The sequence below is a fragment of the Macrobrachium nipponense genome, chromosome 35 (assembly GCF_015104395.2).
Source record: "Macrobrachium nipponense isolate FS-2020 chromosome 35, ASM1510439v2, whole genome shotgun sequence".
NCBI lineage: Eukaryota > Metazoa > Arthropoda > Malacostraca > Decapoda > Palaemonidae > Macrobrachium > Macrobrachium nipponense.
The window spans coordinates 27,686,759-27,706,912 of NC_061096.1; the positions used below are offsets into that span (position 1 = coordinate 27,686,759).

The 20,154-nt window shown below is 37.1% G+C and overlaps 3 protein-coding genes across 3 annotated transcripts in view; 1 reads left to right on the top strand and 2 right to left on the bottom strand.

Moving 5' to 3' along the window:
- The window catches only part of LOC135208525 (dehydrogenase/reductase SDR family member 12-like), a 33,799-nt gene extending 25,612 nt beyond the window's left edge, over positions 1 to 8,187 (top strand). The window contains exons 6-9 of the mRNA XM_064240813.1: positions 2,351 to 2,486; positions 3,441 to 3,557; positions 3,838 to 3,940; positions 4,354 to 8,187. Coding sequence (XP_064096883.1) covers positions 2,351 to 2,486; positions 3,441 to 3,557; positions 3,838 to 3,940; positions 4,354 to 4,463 — 466 coding nt within the window. The 3' untranslated portion in view covers positions 4,464 to 8,187. The remainder of the gene's footprint in view (positions 1 to 2,350; positions 2,487 to 3,440; positions 3,558 to 3,837; positions 3,941 to 4,353) is intronic.
- A 432-nt stretch (positions 8,188 to 8,619) lies between these two features.
- On the bottom strand, positions 8,620 to 9,809 carry LOC135208303 (UDP-N-acetylglucosamine transferase subunit ALG13 homolog). The gene is made up of 2 exons (XM_064240405.1): positions 9,327 to 9,809; positions 8,620 to 8,688 (listed from the first exon to the last, which is right to left on the bottom strand). Exons 1-2 carry the CDS (start codon positions 9,807 to 9,809, stop codon positions 8,620 to 8,622), a joined length of 552 nt encoding a protein of 183 aa, XP_064096475.1.
- On the bottom strand, positions 9,715 to 19,178 carry LOC135208524 (EF-hand calcium-binding domain-containing protein 7-like). The gene is made up of 2 exons (XM_064240812.1): positions 16,810 to 19,178; positions 9,715 to 9,904 (listed from the first exon to the last, which is right to left on the bottom strand). The coding sequence occupies exons 1-2, from the start codon at positions 18,436 to 18,438 to the stop codon at positions 9,857 to 9,859; spliced, it is 1,677 nt and encodes a 558-aa protein (XP_064096882.1). The 5' UTR covers positions 18,439 to 19,178; the 3' UTR covers positions 9,715 to 9,856.
- Positions 19,179 to 20,154: the final 976 nt, after the last annotated feature.

A 20,154-nucleotide genomic window follows, 5' to 3' on the forward strand; every position in this document is an offset into this window, starting at 1 on the left:
ATTTCAAGAGAGGTAAAACATCACTTAAAATGGTGGCTAGATCCAGTGAAGTTGTCGTAGGGCGTGTCTCTCAAGCTTCAGAGCCCCGACCTAGTGTTGTTCTCCGACACGTCCACACGGGGTGGGGAGAGCAACATTAGGGGGGGAAGAAGTGTCAGGCACCTGGAGAGGGGAACAGGTGTCCTGGTACATAAACCTACAGGAAATGGCAGCCATCTTTTTAGCTCTCCAGTTTTTCCAAGAAAAAGTCTCTCATCGAATAGTCCAAGGTCAACTCAGACAACACCACAGCTCTGGCGTACTTGAAGAAGCAGGGAGGAACACAGTCGGTCATCCTTTGCCCTGGATGTAGTTCTACAAAGTTTCTCATGTCCAGTCCATTCGAACCTATGCATACGGCTTCCTGAAGGATGTTACTAGAAAAGCTATCTTCCTGACTGCTCTGGCGACGGCGAAGAGAGTCAGCGAGGTGCAAGCGATTAGCAAATACGTGGGCTTTAAAGGTTATAACGCGGTTTGTTCCTTGAGCCCAACGTTCCTGGCAAAAAATGAAAATCCGTCCAACCCTTGGCCTAGGACCTTCAAAATTAAAGGGATGGCCGAAATCGTTGGGCACGAGCCAGAGAGAGTTCTGTGCCCTGTCAGGGCTCTAAAATTCTACCTAAAGAAGACTAAGGATTGTAGAGGTCTTTATCGGATAACTTGTGGTGTTCGGTAAGAAGCCAACCATTTACAATGTCGAAGATGCTTTGGCTTTTTTCTTGAGGGACACCATCAAGGAAGCGCATTCATCCTGTCAAGACAGTGATATGAAAATGTTGAAGGTGAATGCGCATGAAGTGAGGGCTATTTCTACGTCGGTATCCTTCCAAAAGAACATGGCACTTAATGACATCTTGAATGCCACATTTTGGTGTAGTAATTCAGTGTTTGCCTCTCACTACCTTCGGGAGGTGAGGACTACATACGAGAACTGTTGCTCTTTGGGCCCATATGTCGCAGCAGACACTATATTGGGTACAGAGAGTAGCACTCTTCCTATCATTTAGGAAATAATATGTTAGTTTGGACTTTTTAATTTTATTTCTTTTTATTTTTTATTTTTAGTTATTATGCTTATTTAGGTGTTTAGTTTATTGTGGTCTTGGGTCGGCCCGCCTTAGGCGGACTTCCCTCCATTAGCCTTGGTTATACGAAGATTTAACCCAGATAGGCTAGGTCAGGTGGTAATGTTTTTGCTTCGCCCTCATAATAGGGTTAAAATGTTTTTGTCACATTGTGGTCACATACCCGTTGACAAATCATCTGGAGCGCACCAGCTACATAGGTCACGTCCTCACTGGCACCTCCAGTGAAGCATTAACAGCATTCGGTGTCTAATCAACACCTATATGATCTGTCACATTGTGGTCACGCTCCCCGTGACAGTTCATTAGAGCGCACCAGCTACACAGGTCACGTCCTTGCTGGCACCTCTAGGAATGCATTACCCCCCAAAAAAATAAAAAAAATAAATAAAAAAAAAATTGGAGGTCTATAATGTAGGATCTAGTTGTTTTGTGGTCACACCCCCGTTGACAGATCCTCTAGAACTCAACAGCATCGCAGGTCACTACCTTGCTGGAGTCTCTAGTAAAGCAGAAGCAGACTTAGGTGACGGTACTCACGAAGTCAGCTATGCTAACAGGTAAGGAACCAAGATATCAATCATGTAAATGGAATTGTTTCCCAAAATCCGAGTCTGTCTCCCCCTTCCTCCAAAGGTGGGATTCAGCTATATATATATCTGGCAGGTAAGGTTCATGAACAAAATGATATTGTTATGATACAATAAAGTTTGTTCATACTTACCTGGCAGATATATATAATCAAAGTGCCCACCCACCTCCCCTCAGGAGACAGTGGCACTAGAAATATCTGACAGAAAATGGGAATGGTTCCTGACGCCCGCCTCCCAGCGGCGGGAATGGGTTCTACCACCTGGCCGACCACTGCGTGTGCCGGGAGTTTTGAAATTCTGTCGGACTTCGGAGAATACAGCTATATATATATCTGCCAGGTAAGTATGAACAAACTTTATTGTATAATAACAATATCATTTTTCAGATAGTTGAAATTTTCAGTATAATACCCCTTGTAACACCAGTACTTGTGCTTTATTTCAAGCTATATGAGAGACTCCTTGAAATGTTAGCAGTATCATGGACTGTGTTATTGCTTGAGCCCAATTGTAACTAATAAAAAAAAATCTTCATTCATTTTCGGTGGTGTGGCCAGAATGACAGCTATTTACGGCATAATGAGTGTTGAGGTACCAGTATATATACTAAACTTATTTTTCTGCATATAGGAGTGAAAAACCACGAGTGGTGACAGTCACATCTGGGGGAATGCTTGTCCAGAAGCTAAATCCTGATGACTTGCAGTTTGAGAAGATGAAACCATTTGATGGCACCATGGCCTACGCTCAAAATAAGAGACAACAGGTGAGACCAAATACAGTATTACTGCAATAAGAGAGATTACAGTGTTGTTGTTATTGTTATAAAGAATTAGTTTATCCAGATCTCTGAGGCTATAAGGCTCTTCTCGGGCTGGAGAAAATACATCTATTACTTATAACTGTACAGTATTCCTGTCTAAATATTATTTTAAAGCTTTGGACTTTTAAACAATTTAGACCAACCATGGATAGTGTATTTTTAGCTGTGTTAGGGTGTATGTCGCTTACAAAATGCATATGCAGTTATTTAGAATTATAGTAATGTCCCTTGTTACGACACGGCCGAGCCCAGAAAATAAAAACATGGATACTTGCCAAGTGTACTACTGGATATGAGGGTACGTACAGACAAAGATGAAGTGACCTAGCTAGTGTCTTAACTGATGCAGGGGAAGGCAAGAATGCAAGAGATCTCTTAGATTTAGGTCTAAAAAATTACATAAATTGATGGTCAACCAAGTAAAATTTAACTAACATCACCCCAAGGATCATACAGACAAAAGGCTGGTGACTCTGTAGGGGGGTTAGTGCTGTCAGTGCACCTCATTCGGTGCAATGTAGGCATTACTTAAGGTTATTTGCAGTGTCCTGTTGGCCCCTAGCTGCAACTACTTTCATTCCTTTTACTGTACCTCTGTTCATAATCTCTTTCTTCCATCTTACTGTCCACCCTCTACTAACAATTGTTTCATGGGGCAACTGCGAGGTTTTCCGCCTGTAACACCTTTTAAACCTTTTACTGTCAATTTTTGTTTCAGCACTGAATGGCCTTAGTTGCCCCAGTGCTTGGCATAATGCTAAAAATCTATACATATATAAAAAAAGGCTGGTGAACCAGGGAACATTGGTGGCACAGATGTAAGCATATATATATATGATTGAATATGAAAGGTTTTTGATATATTAACTGACTGACTGTATATCATGAATTGAACAGGTTGTAATGACAGAAAGATTAGCTTTAGAACATCCAGAAATACATTTCTCATGCATGCATCCGGGATGGGCTGATACTCCAGCTGTTCGATCCTCCATGCCCGACTTTTATAATAAGGTAAGTTGTACTTTTTAATTTGGTGAATTACTTAAAGAAACTGTAAGAGTTCATTATGGTGGTCAAGAAAATTAAAATCTTATCTATTCACTGTAGAATTTTTATTTGTAACGATATGTGAATTTATGAATGCGTATTACCATAAAGGCACAGAATGGTACTGAAATTTAGATCCTGAACTTGAATAGAATGAGTGTTTTAACATTTTGTAGTAGCTCAGAGTTGTATGGTTTTTAATTTTAAATAATTATAAAAATAGACTTTTTACATTTATTCACAGATGAAAGATAAATTAAGAACAGCTGAAGAAGGGGCAGATACAGCAGTCTGGTTGGCCATCTCTCCAAGTGCTGAAATACATAAATCAGGATTATTTTTCCAAGGTATTGATATAGTGAAGTACACTTTATGCTCATTGAAAGGAGCAAGTAGATTATTTTGCTTACTTATTCATTGTCGTTGTAGGCTTATGAACCTTTGTCTTGAGAAAACTAACCTGCTACATTATTCAGTTCAGAACATCATTTCCTTATGCATGTCGAGAGGGAGAAAGAGAGAGAGAGAATTGTTTAAATAATGTCATATCTATAGTTAAAGAACATCTTAAGAAATCATGTTTCAAACACTTATCTAAAATTTTAATTATTTATACGTAAAATTACTGCATAAGTAATGGATTGTGTTGTAACAGTTATTTTTCTGGTAAAAGTAGGTTTATGTCTACTTCTTTGTACATTTATATGCGAGTGATTATAAAAGCCCTAGCTGTAATATTTTGAATGATGCTGCATTCCAGATCGGGCACCTGCATCAACTCACCTTCCACTGGCATGGACTAAGGTATGCAGTGATGTTGAGGGAAAGTTCATGAAATCATTAGAAGACCTTGCAGCACAGTTTTCTTAGATAAATAGTGTTACAACAAGTACTGTAATAAAATGTATCACTACCTCAAGATGGGCTTCTGCTAATCAGACAGGTAATGTTTATGAAAGTCAAGTGTTTAACCCATTAAATTATACTCTGTATACAGGACTTTGTTACTGTAGCGGAAAGTACAGTAGTCAAATACACATACGAGCCCTTGTTTTGTAAAAATCCATAACATCTGACAATTGCAAAATCATACCAGCATTACAGCTTCGTATTGTTTGCAGTCACTGCAAATATGCACTTGGTTTCATTTAAGCTGATTAGATCTTTGTTTATTCTCCTTCTTTTATTCTTTTAACAATTTTTTTTTATCCTGACTCAAATTGATGTGGATGCTGTTCTTGTTCTTGTCAGATTTATGTGGTAAGTAGTAAATAAATAGTTTGATTTTTTATTTTAGATTATATGTATATGGTAATTTTTTTCTTTTGTGCACTGTGCCGTATACTGTTCTCCTGTTATGTTTCTTTGTATGTATATTTAAACATATCTTATGATTAATTGCTTAATGATTTAATATAATGAGTACTAATCCGCTGGATATTTGAATGTACATATTAAGCACTCTTGAGTAAAGGAGCTTAGTTTGGAACTTAATACAAGTTTATTATTATGAGGAAATAGTATACTACTATTTAGTAGGCCCTTGGCAGCTAAGTTTGTAATTTCCATATTTTGTAGCATTTTGAGGGACCTGCTGTAGCTATACTTGGTGATGTCTGTAGTTATGTTGTACACTGTAGTGATTTTTGGGTTTTCTTTAGAGCTTTATTAATACTAAACCTTTCATAGTATGGTATTAATCAGGTTCATACTTATCTGATAACTTTTATAAACTGTATTGCAAAGCTGTAGTTTTCATAATCTGTAACTACCATGTGAAATGGCTATCATTTGTATACAAATACCTCAGGTGCATTCAATTAATATATTTAAGTAGTATGTGTAAAACAAGGGTGTCTATTGATGTAGCAATAAAACTGAAACACTTATAAAAGTTCACCATTTCTGAGGATGTTGGTTATCTTTTATAATTAAGTGCCCACTTCCTAACCCTCTAGATTTATGTAATGGTAATAAGCCAACAGAAAATGGAATGACTGACACTTTTGTGAAGGCTCTACTTGCATCATAAATAGTAGCAGAGATATTTGGAAAGCATAGATTTATTGTACCATTGAATGAAACATTTAAAACCTCTGTAATAAAATTCATGGCAGACATAGGTACACAGTCCCTTAAATCACACAACATTTTACCATTATTATTTTGTTAGAACTCACACAGCATGTTACCAACATTTTGTTAGAATTTTAAGCTTGCAGATCCATGGTTTCAGATGGAAAAGAAATCAAGAAAAATAAGAGTAATTTGCATTCACAAATGACTGTGCCAGAAAATTTCATTAATCTTTTGAAGGGGTGGAACAATAATACCCAATGTATGCACATTAAATTGTTACAGCAGATATGATATTCATGTGTTAGTGTAATTTGAAAACCAGTAGCTAAGTGATCACTTAGAAAAAAGGGAACTTAGTATATATGGTAGGATATTTAGAAATCTAGAGATGCAATAAATTTTTTTTGAATATTTTCTGCAGTGCACTAGAATAAAATAGAAAATAGAATTTAGGTCAAAGGCCTAGTGTTGGGACCTAAAGGCCCATTCAGTGCTGAAATGGAAATTGACAGCAAAAAGGTTTGAAAGGTGTAACGGTAGGAAAACCTCGCAGTTGTATTAAGAATCAGTTGTTAGGAGAGGGTGGGAAAACAGAAGGAAGTAAGAATTTTGCCAGTGCAGTAATTATGAGATGATCTTTATTTGCAAAGACAAGAGGAAAACATGTTATAAGCTAAGTTCAGTAACTTGTACTTTAAGGTTAATAATCATAATGTAAAGTAAGAATACATACCAGACATCTTTCTGTTTTTATGTAAATGTCTGATCAGAAGGGTTGTTTTATAGTATTACCTGCATTATCAGGTAACTTCAACAGTTGTAGATAATAATTGTTTGTGTTGGTAATTAAGTTTCTACTGAACATTATGTTGCATTTTATTTGCTATCCTGATGTGTCAGTAAATATCTATGGTAACATAATACACTAGTCGCATTTCTTTGTACAAATGTTTATTCGTAAGGTTTTTATTTATTAAATAAATAGCTAGCTTCAGGAATTTTAAACTGATATTGTTATGCATCAGTCATCATGTTTCTTGTGTTAGTTGCATTTTGTTAGCTTTCATCAAATTATCATTTTCTCTTCTGCTCCCTTTGCCTGCCTCCGACACCTTAAAATGTTTGCACTATTCTGCATTAAAGTTTCAATACTTGATATTTGACTATTTGTATTAATTTTTTAACAAGTCAATATGCATAACATTACAATATCAGTAATATGTATAAAAGAGAGAGATTGCAACCAGTAGTTAGGTTTGGTAGAATATCCAGTTCAAGTATAATCTAACCTAGTTTATATACCTGGTTTGTAGTCAAGAACAAGAAACCTTCCTTTCCACTACAAGGTGGTTCTCATTCTCTCCACTGAACTTGAAAGGAAAATTTTTTTATCTCCTCTGGCACTTTTGTGACATATCATGCCACCTCTTCCCACATTTACTCTGGAAATCAGTCATCCTCTTTTACACGTACCATTGACTTATTCTACTGTCTACTGTCATGATGTGCAACTCTCCCGTTTCATTTTTCTCAGCCCATAACCTCCCTTTCTCTTAAAAGAGGCAAGTCTGTCACTTACTTTGTGGTTGGGTCTGTCACTTCGTTAAGGCTGAGGCCACCCTTTCTTCGTTTTCATTTTTCTGTGGCCACAGCTAGATAAGAACATTAGGGCCAGCCCATTAGCTTTTGCTCTAAAAAACTTATGAAAACAGTGAGGGAGCAAAATGTTGCAAACAGTAGCAATGTTACTTTTTAAAGAAGTAATCAAACTACACATAGTAGTCACACAATAACATACATAAACATGAATAAAGCAGTCAGTTACTACTGTGTCATAACCTCATTTTAGACTTTCCGTTTAGCTATGCTAATCATGTATATGCCTTGGAATGAATTTTCTCAGGGATTTTCCTTACCACTTGAACTCTGACCTTTACCAGTTGCCTAGTCAAACACTATGATCTTTCATGCCATTTTGTAGTTTGGAAATTTGTTAGGCACTTTTCATTGGGAGTCCATAGGTATGCATAATTAGCCTCCAGGTGCAAACCTGAATTCATTTGGTTTCCAAACCAAGCTGATTCGCATAGTTCATGCTAATCATTGCCTGTTTTAGAGGGCACAATGAGAAGGATTATTTTCATCCATGATAATAGTCTGCCCATGCAGTGTAGAAACCTTGGTTTTGGGCAATATAGCATAGATAAAATTTATTTTTATGAAAATTTATCAGATGTGAAATGTTTGTATAGTATAAAAGTTTGCATTTTCTTTATGTATAGGACAATTAAATAGTTGAATAATATATCAATGAAACATTGTTTATGGGTAATAAAACAGGAGTAAACAAAATAGTATGTAAGTATGAGGAATTTATCAACATCTCGGTAATCACTAAACCTATAGTGAATATGAAGCAAATGCACAAATCTCTGTGTGAGTGTACTTTTTCAGTTTGAATGTTTTCACAACAAAGCTGTGAATGTTGTACTTACAAATAAAATGATTTAAGTGATTCTGTTGTCTGTCTTAAATTGACTTTATTACTATGTGTAAACTCTGCTCTTTAAATCTGAATTATCCTGTTATGTGAACTTGATTAAGGTTCACTGAATAGCTGAGTTTTTTGCCTGATGGTTATTTCAAATTGCAATTTGTTTTACTGACTTTCATGTGTTGATAAATGGGTATGATAGCTTACTTGGTTGCCAACAGGCTCTCAGTATTTTCAAGCAGCAGGATATAGAGACTATATGTTCCTAAAAGGTATCCTGTGGCGAAGAGAAAACTCAATACCAAGGAGATGCTCATCGGCCTGCCAGTCAAGATCATCAATTCAAATCCCCATCTTCAGCTTGCTCTGCTGTTGCAGAGGGACCCACAGGTATTTTTTTTTTTTAGAGGATTCCACACTTAGGTAATTCCCATTATCATGTTCTGTAGTTTTTCATGATTCATTAAGTTCAAAGAGGCTAGCTAGTAAATCTCTCAAGAAGGTGTGACTGACTGCAGTATCCTGGAAAACATGGATCAAAGATAATTCTGGATGGGAGTCACTTTGGTGCATCAGTATATCTTGAAAATGCTAGAAATTCTTGTGAACAGATGTCTGCTAGTTTTGACATCTCCACAGCATCTCAAATATTCATAAATGAAAGCATCTGTGTAAGTCAAGGCTCTCTTTGGGATAAATACGCAAACTTCAGTTACCTTGGTGACTTGGTAAAGAAGTTAGAAACCTATGTAGGAGGCAATAAAAAAAAACATTCAAATAAATGCATCTAGGGCCAGGAACGCTGCAAAGAAACTTTCGTAACATCTACAGTACAACATGCAAGACATATAGGTTTCATATATTACTGCATCATGGTTTGCATAGCAGAAAAAAAAAAAAACTTTACAATAATGATTTCTGAGTCGGTCTTAAAATTTAAATTTTTCATGGAATCACTCATTTATTCATCAACCAGAATCTTGATCCAGGAAATAGAAAGACTGTTAATGTCTGAAGGAAAAAAATTAACTAGAAAGATTGTTAATCTCTGAAGGAAATAAAAACCTCTTCATTGACTTTAACAACTTTAATGTTCATAATAATGGCACAGGAAAGTTTAAGCAGCCAAGGTACCATTATTATCACTTCAATTGTATTACCTTATCAAGGTAATCTGCTACGAGCTGTGGCTGTCCAGGTTCATACTTTTTAAGCTGCGAAATATCTAAAGTAGCCAAGGTACTTTGTAAAGTTGACGGGTAACAGAAAAAACAAAATTCTCTACTGGCAAGCTCTTCGGCTAACTCTACCTGATGATTCGCCATCAGTGTGTCATTTACCACAGCCACAAGAGGCTTCCCTGCCTCAAGGGCTTCCAGGCAGGAACCTGCCCCAGCATGGCTGATCACTAGGTCTGCTTTTGCAAAATCCTCGGCAATTGAGGCCTTCAGTCTGAAGGAGGTAATATTCACTCCCCTGTGGACACCTTGCTCTGGAACAAACTTTCCATTACCAGTCTGAAGAACAATTTCTTTATAACCCTTTTCTCGTAATTTTTCTAGTGTTTCGTCGTCTACTACAGCTTTGATGAGGGCATCAAAATGCGTTGTGCCCACTGTAACAAACACATTCTTCCTTTCCATGGTGGATGCCTCCCTCTTTGGAAACGGCAGGTGTGTATGGTTATGGATTACTCCTCCTCCTCAGCAAGATCATTCTTGCCAATCACCTCACATACCTGAGATAGGGAAGTTATTATTTAAATTATTAATTTTATCTGTAACTATAAAAAAATGAGCAAATATTAACTTCATGGTGTATTTTTGTAAATTACAGTAGTACTAGTTATTTAAATTGCCAAGAAAAAGATTTACCATAACACAAAAACTACATTCATAAGCACATGGGACAAATTAGTCCTTGCATATGCATTCAATTGAAGCAAAAACCAGCCATTAGTAAAAGAAAAATGAAACCTTGCATGCATAACCCCAGTTTGGTAGAAATCATGCAATACTGAAAATATGCAGATTAATAAATTTAAGACAGTACTGTACAGCATAACTTTTAATAAAACTAAAGTAATGCTATGGTAGTACACTATTGTATTACAGAAATTCTATATCAGTATTCAAAAGATGAAGAATAACAAAGACTATATAGAAATTTTTTTTTCCCTCCATGCAGCTCACAGAAAAGTTTACATGTCAGTGTGTGCAGTAAGAAATTATTGTAAAAGTATAATAAAACTACCTCAAGAAACAAAGACTTATGCTATTGTCAGATCCAGACAATCAAGCCATATTACTTTATAAGATAATTTACTGTCTTCGTGACCTTTAGTAGAGCATAAAAAATGTTGCCTTCTGTTATTGCAAAGGATGGCTGCTTTATAAAACTGATCATTTGTTTACATCCTGAAAAAGAGTACCATCATCTCTTATATCTTGGTACTGCCCTGAATGGTAAATGTACACAAATATGCTTCTCCATCAGATGCGGGACATAATGCTATAAAAAAAAAACCATATTCTTAGTGCCTTAAATAGAAATTGACTAGGGTATGTCCTACGAAGACATTGACCTGGCATTCCTTCAGTTGGAGATACCAAATCTGTACATCAAAATATTTTTCACGACACATCTAGAAGTGTGCAGAGGATTGTGGAGGTTTTGGGGCACACCTCTGGTCGGCTTGTTTGCTAGCAACAAGATCAGCCAACTCCAAAACTTGTCCAGCTTGCCTGGATCTAGCAGCATGGGTTATGGGTGCCGTTAGGCTCCCCACAGACAGACTTTAAGTTTATGGCTTTCCCTCATTCTCTTAAAACACCAGAACTAAAAAGGTTACAGTCCTCTGTGAATGCGATCATGACTCTTGACTGCTCCTCTCTAACCTGAACAAGCTTGGCTCTCAGACTTGTTAGCTTTTCTTGTAGGCCATCTCAGGCCTTGATATTGTGGGAGATCCCAAGTTACTAAAATCATCATCTGTTGAATCAAGGTTATTTTGTCCGTATTCAAGCACTTCCAAGTGTTAAGTAAATGAAGTACGTGCCAAAGGACGTGGTCAGGGCCACAGTGCTCCGTATTGCTTTTGATGTTAAATCAAAAGTAAATTCTATCCACACTACTTCTTTTCAGCAAATGCTTACTAACACATGAATTTCAGTTGGCAGTTGGGTGACAAAAGGTCAAGTTCTGTCTCGACCTGAGATACATTCATTATCCTCCTCAAGCAATCTCTTGACCTTCAGGCATAGATATCTACGATGATCTGCTATCATCCCTTATATAACTAATAAACATTTGCAATGATGATGTACTCTCAAAAACTGAAGTATAACCCAGTGTCTTACTGAAATGGCCCAGTCCATACTGTGACCCATTCTTATCTGCAATACCAGCCATCTCCATACCTTATACTGTACCGGAACCCAATAGGATCCCTTGGATCAGTGCTCCTACAGGTTCAGAATCTTGTAATAATTTTTTAGTAATAAGCTAAAATTATTTCGTTATGTACATACAGAGACATTATGTATCAATATTTGTACCACCTGACTGTCCCTCTTAGCTGCGGCTAGCTCAGACTACACAGAAAACGACTAGTTTGCACCTCCAAGAATACTCAGGGACCCTGGTGCATACTCAGAGATGGAGGTATAAACATGTCTGGAGACAGTTGCAATTGCAAATAAGCTCATACAGTAATGTGTTTGCATATAAAAAAAAACAATTTTATTTTTAGAATTTTGTTTCATTTTTTGGTATTTTCTACAAACAGCTTGTCAGGATGACTATAATAATTACAACATTTACAATTGGATCTTAGAGGTTTCAGTTTGGAAAATCAATAATGAATTTTGTCCTTCTTCAGGAAATAAATTTCTTCTTCAAATGCCCTGTAGACTGCAAAATTTTAAATGGACAGAACAGCACTAGTCCCATGTGACTCATCAATCCACATGCCCAGCCAATTTTTGTGGCTGCAAGGCTGCATACACCCCAGCATAATTTGCAAGTTTGGCATTTTTTAGTGGTGCATGCAAGCATTTAATCAGTTCAACTATTCAACTCGTTCTCTCAATTCACCTTCCATTTTACCAAGGTAACTGGGGAATTAGTTAAGTACTGCTTGCCTAGATGACTTAAATTGGTCAGCTGTAGGGTATGCAGTACTATTTAGCACTGTTTGAGAATACTAATTAACTTCCATTCGTTTTAGCTAGTTTGTTTTACACCAGTAATGTATTGATTTATTTTCATATTGGGTATTTTTAGTGTTTATGAAGTTAGATTTTGGTGTAGATTTTGCTTTTTCAATTTGCATGTCCCAGTCTATTATCAACTGACTATTTTATTTCATATTGTTTGCTTGTGAAGCTTCTGCCCACTTTCACTCAAGCAAACCATTGCTTTATTTATACTTCTACTTAATTTTTGGCGTGAAGATGCTACAGGAGGTTTGTGGGAAAGACCCTCATCTTGTGTGGTGTTCATTAGAACTAGGTTTCCTCCCTTGCAATCAGCTCTTCCACCTACTGGCAAAATCGGTGTCAGTTTTCAGCTTAGCTCTTTTAATCCACATACCAGTCAAGGAACTTAAACCTTCTGATGATGACTCAACCAGGTTACCAGAAATTATGGAGATCTGGGCAATGGATAAGAGCAGAACCTTGGGCCAAGATCATCATTATTTAGGGAGATTATCATCTCATCATTTTTAAATCATCTTACATTTTTAAAGAAAGCCCCACTTGCATCATAGACAGTACACTTTGATACCCATAATCAAGGCCATTACAGGTTTCAACCACAGGACAGAAAGGTAAGTGTTAGTGAATGATCAGTGAGGTTTCTATATATCTCAAGAGTGCTGACTTTCAAGTGCTCATTCATTCAGCCTCAAGGAAATACCCTACGAAAGGAAATCTCCATAAACCATTGAATCTCCAGTGAGAGAGAAGGCACCCTAAAGAGCTGTGGCAATCAAAACTTAACTGCCATTCGTGAGGTACATAGATCTAAAATTAAAGGTTACGTTAGCATGTCAGGACTAAAGAGAGAGAGGGAAAAAAGTTGCAAAACAAGTTTGTATATCTGTAGGAATACATTAAATGTTATATGATTCTACTTGGACACTATGTAGCAACAGAATGAAAACAAAAGGATATGCAACCTGTAGTTGAGGTTTATTTACAAAAGAACAACTAGTGAAAACTAGTGTTTTGAAGTACAGTTATTAAATATAGAATAATATAAATAATAGGCAATAATACATCACAATTTTATTAGTTCAATCTATTATTTGATTACAAAATGATCAAATGTAAAGTATTGTCATGACTCAACATTGCTCAATGAGCAAGCAACTAAAATGACAAAAATGGCAAAATATTTTTCAAAAATTACATGCTAATAATAAAAAGCAGTAGGAATGGCAAAATAAAATAATGGATACATTTAAAGCTTTGTAGCCTTAAAATTAAACTTAGCAATACTGCATGTGAAGAGTAAGCAGCATTAGTTATTGCCAACATTACATGAGCAAGCAATCCTTTTTAGCTGCAGAGAAAACTTTGAATGTAATAGTTACAAAACATATACTGTAGCTTCATGAAAAAATATGGTACTGTATTGTATTCAGTTTTACTCCAATACAGCCAAAACTTATTAATAGAAATAAAGACAATTTTACTTAACAGAGGTTTAATAACTTTGCTATCAGAAATCCCTTGAAATTACACAAAGTTCTTTTACCCTACCACCTCACCATGCTGAAAATTTGAACATCTATATAATCACAAAAATACTGTTACTGTCTTTTTTGTGGGAGAAATATATGAGTATTAATAACCTGTCCAAAATGATAAAACAAAAAATTTTCAATCCAAATACTGCAGCTATATCAAGGCAAGGTACCTAACAATGAATAAACTAACACCTGCTAATAAAATATATCTCCCTGAAAATATATGCTAACCTAAGGCAACAACTACACTTGTTTGATTAAAAAAAATAACAGCATACACCTCTTGAATATGACAACAAATGAAAGAACCAAGCAGAAGGAATGGCTCGGGTTATAAGATTAACCCACAATTTGAATGAGAAAAGGTTAAGTTGTAAGTGAACTTAATATCTACACAAACCAATAAATTGGACTAACCTGCAAAAGGATACACACCATCATATATGTATACAAAATATTAAAATAATTGTTTCAAGGTTTGTTGAAAAACTTTACAACCTCGTGAATTTCACCCAAAATGCTCCAGAAAGAAATTTCCATAAGTGGTCCCCAAGAAACTCGTATCTGACTTGCCAGTAAAGTAGAGTGATGGAAACATCTGGTTACTTACAAGGAAAGTAAATTTTCTGTCCTAAATAAAGACCAACTGCTAAGGTCAAACACCCCATGTACTGTATAATGAGGATAAGGTGTAGTTTCAAAAAGTTGGATGGGTGTTCATTTGCAAACACAACTCCCCCTACATAATCCCTAATGGTGCACAGACAGAATTGAATGCATCTGTCTTTAGGCCCTACACAGGAAAGAACTCAAATCCTCAATTGTTTGTTATCTTGATCCTGTGGCTACAAGATGCAGAAGCTTTCATTTGGAATTTTAAAAAGTAAACCACTTGAGCCATACAAACAATAAAGGTGACCAGCTCTATCCTCCATACTTTCTCTTGTGTATAGTGGTAGGCAATGTACCCTTTAGTTTCATTAGTGAATAAGAAGTTATCACTGTGGAAAACTGCCCAAACTCTACCACAAAACCTAGTAAAATCACTCATTTATAATGGAAAGAAGACCACCTTATATTTCCCTAACATCCACAACCCTGATGATCTACAAGTTGTGCTCATTTTAAAGATGAGGTCCGAAGAATTGTTTGCTAACCAGCAGTAGGCATGCAAAGATGTTTCCAAATAAGGACTCAATGAGGTTCCCTACTATATTTGTTGGGATACTTACAATGGCAGATGAACACTTGCATTACAGAATGTCAAATAGTTGTGCTGGAAGTAAGTACGTAGTACATATGTATTAATATGCCAACGAAAATCACAAGAGGGTTATGTTAAATATGAACTTTCTAATAAGAGAACCAAAAGAATATGACAAGAGGTTTACATTTCAAAGGAAATCTGTATAATTACATAAATTAACAAATATGTTCATGGAGAACTGAATATGTTAGCTCATAGGGGATAAGGCACAAATTTCTCAAGGCCAAAACTTCTATGGTATTAAGACAAAAGTCCCAAAACTATTTACCACGCAGTACAGTATACACATAGAAAACTGCTATGACTATGTTATGTAAACTTAATAGCTAGGCTATACCCAGTGACAAAAATTGCTAGAGCATATATTGCTGGTTCTGTCAAAGTACTCAAAGCACATTGTACTGAATAACGTTCCTTGAGTTAACATGATCATCTATTATATTGAAGTTTATTTATCCCCAAACATTTGGTGCAACAAGCGAAAGTATGGCTATCTGTATCACAAAACCACTACCTGTATATAAAAATCTGTATCAAAGAGACACTAACAGATATGTAAGAAAATAATTCTATACAATAACTTGCACTAAGGAAGAAATATAAAATTTGGTCACTATGGTTGTAGACCTGTAGCCTAACATTTTAGAGATCAACATCTTTGGTTTGGTTGTAATCCAATTCTTCACTTAACACAAACTATTGAGTAAACATGAATAATATAAAGAACTGACAGCACAAGTCTTGTATACAGCTATACTAAAGTAGTAGCTACCTGATTCACCCTTACGTAACTATCTGGCAAAGAGAAGCTTTTTAACCATGATGATGAGCATCATGAGTAACGACAATACACAACAAAAATGGAGGGGAGGGGAGAAACTAGTCTCAAAATGTGCTACACATTATCATCACGACTTGACGCAGCTCTTATCTATACTGCATAGCTTTTATGTGACATCAAAAGACACTCAAGATCTTTGATCAACCAAAGTAACATGACAAACTGCTGAACTCTTTGATAATGGAATCTGATATTGAAATAGTTGTCAATTCTCAGGCCAAATCATAATTTCTTCACAACCGACTACTGTACTCAAAATAGCTATGAGAAGAACATGAGTCAACACATGGCAAAACAATTTACCTGTTTCAGAATAATGATAACTTGGCTGTCCAGCATTAAATACCTGTACAGTATACTGTACGTACTATTAAAATAATTACAGAATTAAAGCAAGCTCCATGCATGGTTAATTAGTATACAACAAAGAGCAAAGTTCTTACTAATGAAACCTTAAGAGATTAAACTCAATAAAATAAAACAACTTAATTTTTCTAAAAAAAATTAAGATATTCCAAGCTGTAAATCAAATAAACTAGCAATAATATCAAAAGAAAGTATACAATACTAGTCACAAGGCTGTCACTCACAAAATTATAAAATCTATGGATTACATACTTCAATGAGTAACATGAAATTATAGCTAAACAAAGGAAGTCAACAACCAGTATTCAGGAACATGAGGTCCTGTAGTATCAACATAGGATTACTCATTACATATTAGTTGGTCTATCTACATCAACTCTCTATAAACTACTTAACCAAGGATTCAACACAAACCACATTCCACTCCTCTTCTGGCCTTTGTGGCATCAGCTGATGCACTATTATTGCAGACTTGCCAGCTACTTCGACAGTCCAATCTAAGCCTGGGCGATTTGTCGCTACATTGACACTTCTGCTACAATCAACTCTAACAGTCACTTTACTGTGGGCCTTGTTCTGAATGACAACGCCGGCACGGTGATCGCCGATATATTCGTACTTTATCAGGTCTAACATATTCTTGATTTTCATAGGTTCTGAATTCTCCATGATTGATCTCACAACTGCTTTATCCAGTAAAAGACCACCACTTTTCAAGCCCGAAACCATAATAGAAGGCTGACACACCTGACTGTAAACACTAACAATAAATGGAGCTGCCTGGTCTTGCTGTCCTTGACGATTGTAACCCATGGCTTCGAGCGAAACCCACAAGTCATCCGAGTCCCCATTGTTGTCCTCAGCTTCAAGTTGATGGAGAGCCATAAATCCATTAAATGTCAGTTCTCCATCATCAACATCAAAGTTATTCTGGAGAACGTCCCATTCATCATCCTGAACTTCTTCACCAGACGTACGCCAGTTATAAAGGTTGAATTCCTGTCGATTAAGGCGGCCATTACCATCCAAATCCACTTGCTGGAAAACTTCTTCCAGTATTAAGCGTAGTTCTTGAGTCAACTGGATTTTGCCTTTATTCTCCACCAAATCAATAACACCCTCAGGTTCATGTTCTCTTTCTCTCAGCCTACAGCCACTAGTGTATGGAATGACAACATAGCGGCCCTCTTTCAAGGTGTCTTGCCAATAGTATGTGCCATCTACATCTCTGTGATCAGTGAAACCAATGTAATTTCTCATCCCTTCGGGAGACTCACGAAAAATATAAGCCAGTGTGTCTACTGGACCTTGTTTTTCATATTTTTTCACAAGCTGTGGGGTCATTTTCACAACGGTTGGACCCATACAAGAGATCTCCATAGAATACTGGTGTGCAAGAACATTTTGTTTGTCTAAATAAAAACAACCTTTCAAGCTAGCTTGATTCCAGCCATCCAAATTCAGTAATGATCGATGCTGTGTTGCCCCACTTGCCTCAGCATTTGCAAACTTCCCTCTCTTCTTGCGAGTGAAAGTTTTCGAGTTAATGCGCTGGTAATTCGATCGCTCCTCTAATTTTTGCAGACTCAATTGTTTCATTTCATTAATGGTATGGATAATTACCTTGCTTAATTTGCTGCAGTCCACCATACCATTTTCAATAACACCAGCCTCTTGGAGGATGTAGTCCAGATCCGACTCACTCATATCTCTCTTGTGGTTTCCTCGTACGACCATGTCGCGGAACTCATTCTCGCCTACCTTCCCGTCGACGGCCCCAAACACCTTCATGAATAATGTGTCGACGTCATCGATAATAATTTCCGGCATCTGCTCTGCAATGTTGCAGTAAGCTTCGTAAGTGACGCTCTCGGTCTCTCCCTCTGTCCAGTGTTTTTCGATGAAAGATGCCGTTGGATTGAGACCGGCATATTGCAGTGCTTTCCGCAGCTCATCTGCACTGTCGAGGTCTTCTGCCACGGTTGATTTAACACACAGATAAGCTGCGTGAAGCTCTCTCGGTCTGCTTTCATCCGCTTCCATCTTCCCCCAGTTGGCTACAGCAAGGCTACGGTAGGGATGCTTTTATGTCTGGGTGTAGGCTACTGTTAGCTTATGTAAATCATGTAGGCTATACTAGTAATCCTATGGCTTCCTCCAGTTTCTGACTATCTAGTCTAGTTATTGTTCATCTAGCTCAAACGGTTATTAAGCCAGCCATAACATTTCTTAATCACCCATTAACTCTTGCTAAAGGGCTACTGGCCAAGCCTACCGAGTCATCAGGTTGGAATTGGAATGCAATTTGAATAGCCTAACCCTTGCTCTAAAATTCGTCACCTTAACAAAAAAGCCCAAACAGGAGGTAAAAAATAAGGGATCTGAAGTAGGGCTACTAGTAGTACTGACACATCTCGACCACCTGGTGACTTACTAGTATAGTAGGTAATGTATACCTACGCCTGTGAGGGGGGGCGTGGCCCAGAAGCTCTTCTTTAAGATATACCCGCTTTAATTAGGGCACAACAAGCCGGCTGTTGCTGGTGCAGCTGTTGGGAACCATCTGGCAATAACAACAGGAATGTCAAGGCCCCTACTGCTGGCTGCTGCATCACGTCATCATGCAAACGTCAGTCATATTCACTCGGCGACGACGCGAAGAAGAAGTTTATTTTTATATAAAAAACCTTTCTCATTTGGTTTCCTCTGTCGGTTACTCTCTCTCTCTCTACCTCCCTCATAGGTCTTATTTTCTTATTTAAAGTAGAAAATCAGGTATATGAACATACCGACCAGCAACGAGAAGACTATCAAGTTCCAAATGAGGTAGAAATCGAACCTGACGCGTCTACGGGCCGTCCTTCCTGCTATCATCTTCCCACGGGTACTACTACTACTACCACCACCGAGCCAATAGGGGGACCCTCCTGATCCCAACCCCCTTCTATCTCGATGACTCATAAAACGCAGGACTACATTACAATGATTAAACCACTCGTATCCTTTCATTTCTTGCGGAAAACACAACGATATTTTTAGGACAGAATAATATTTACGTGATGTGTTAACCCATCAAGTGGGGTAGAACGGCTCTCCTCGGTATTTGAGGAATCTATACTACGATACAGTTTATACAACCCATGAATCGACCTGTATAACTGGTTATACAAACAAATGGTTTCAAGTTGGTAGATAGGTTATATACTAAGGTCTATAACTCTATAGACACCTTGGGTTATACAACAAGCTCCCTCTTTTGAAGTCTTTCTAAAAAGATTTTTTTTTTGTGAATGTGGCATTTGCAGTGTGATGAAATACATCTGATGAATTGGCTGTTAATTTCATGAATTAGCCGTTAATTTGATGTTGGGGGTCCTTGGGTGGGACCTGGATAAGTCGTCAACAGGATTCTTACGTCCCCAAGGGACACCTCTTACACACTAACTGAATGACTCACAAAGCACAGGACTCGTATCTTTTCTTTTCTTGAGTTAAATACACGATGCCTGGATGAATTCTGAATGAAAATTATCTAATCGTGATATTTGAAAAAAGAGGGGGGGGGGGGGGGGGCTTCTGCGTATGTCAAAATAAAAGTTTTTAAAATATGCCCTGACAGTATATATAAATTAAGGACCTTGACTCCCAGTACATAACTGCTATGCCCCGTGGATGTTAAGACCCTTTCATAATTGATCTTGTTAAGCCGTATCCTTTACATGCAGTGAAAGCTACGTCCAAGGTTTACGCTTATGTATA

What these genes read in the sequence shown, in the direction of transcription:
- LOC135208303 (XM_064240405.1), bottom strand. Translation starts at nt 9,809, where the DNA reads ATGGAAAGGAAGAATGTGTTTGTTACAGTGGGCACAACGCATTTTGAT. An exon ending in TAGCAGATTACCTTGATAAG is followed by an intron (nt 8,689 to 9,326) that starts GTAATACAATTG and finishes CATGTTTTCCAG; the next exon opens with GATACTGCAGTCAGTCACAC.
- LOC135208524 (XM_064240812.1), bottom strand. Translation starts at nt 18,438, where the DNA reads ATGGAAGCGGATGAAAGCAGACCGAGAGAGCTTCACGCAGCTTATCTG. An exon ending in CAGAAGAGGAGTGGAATGTG is followed by an intron (nt 9,905 to 16,809) that starts GTTTGTGTTGAA and finishes TCCCTATCTCAG; the next exon opens with GTATGTGAGGTGATTGGCAA.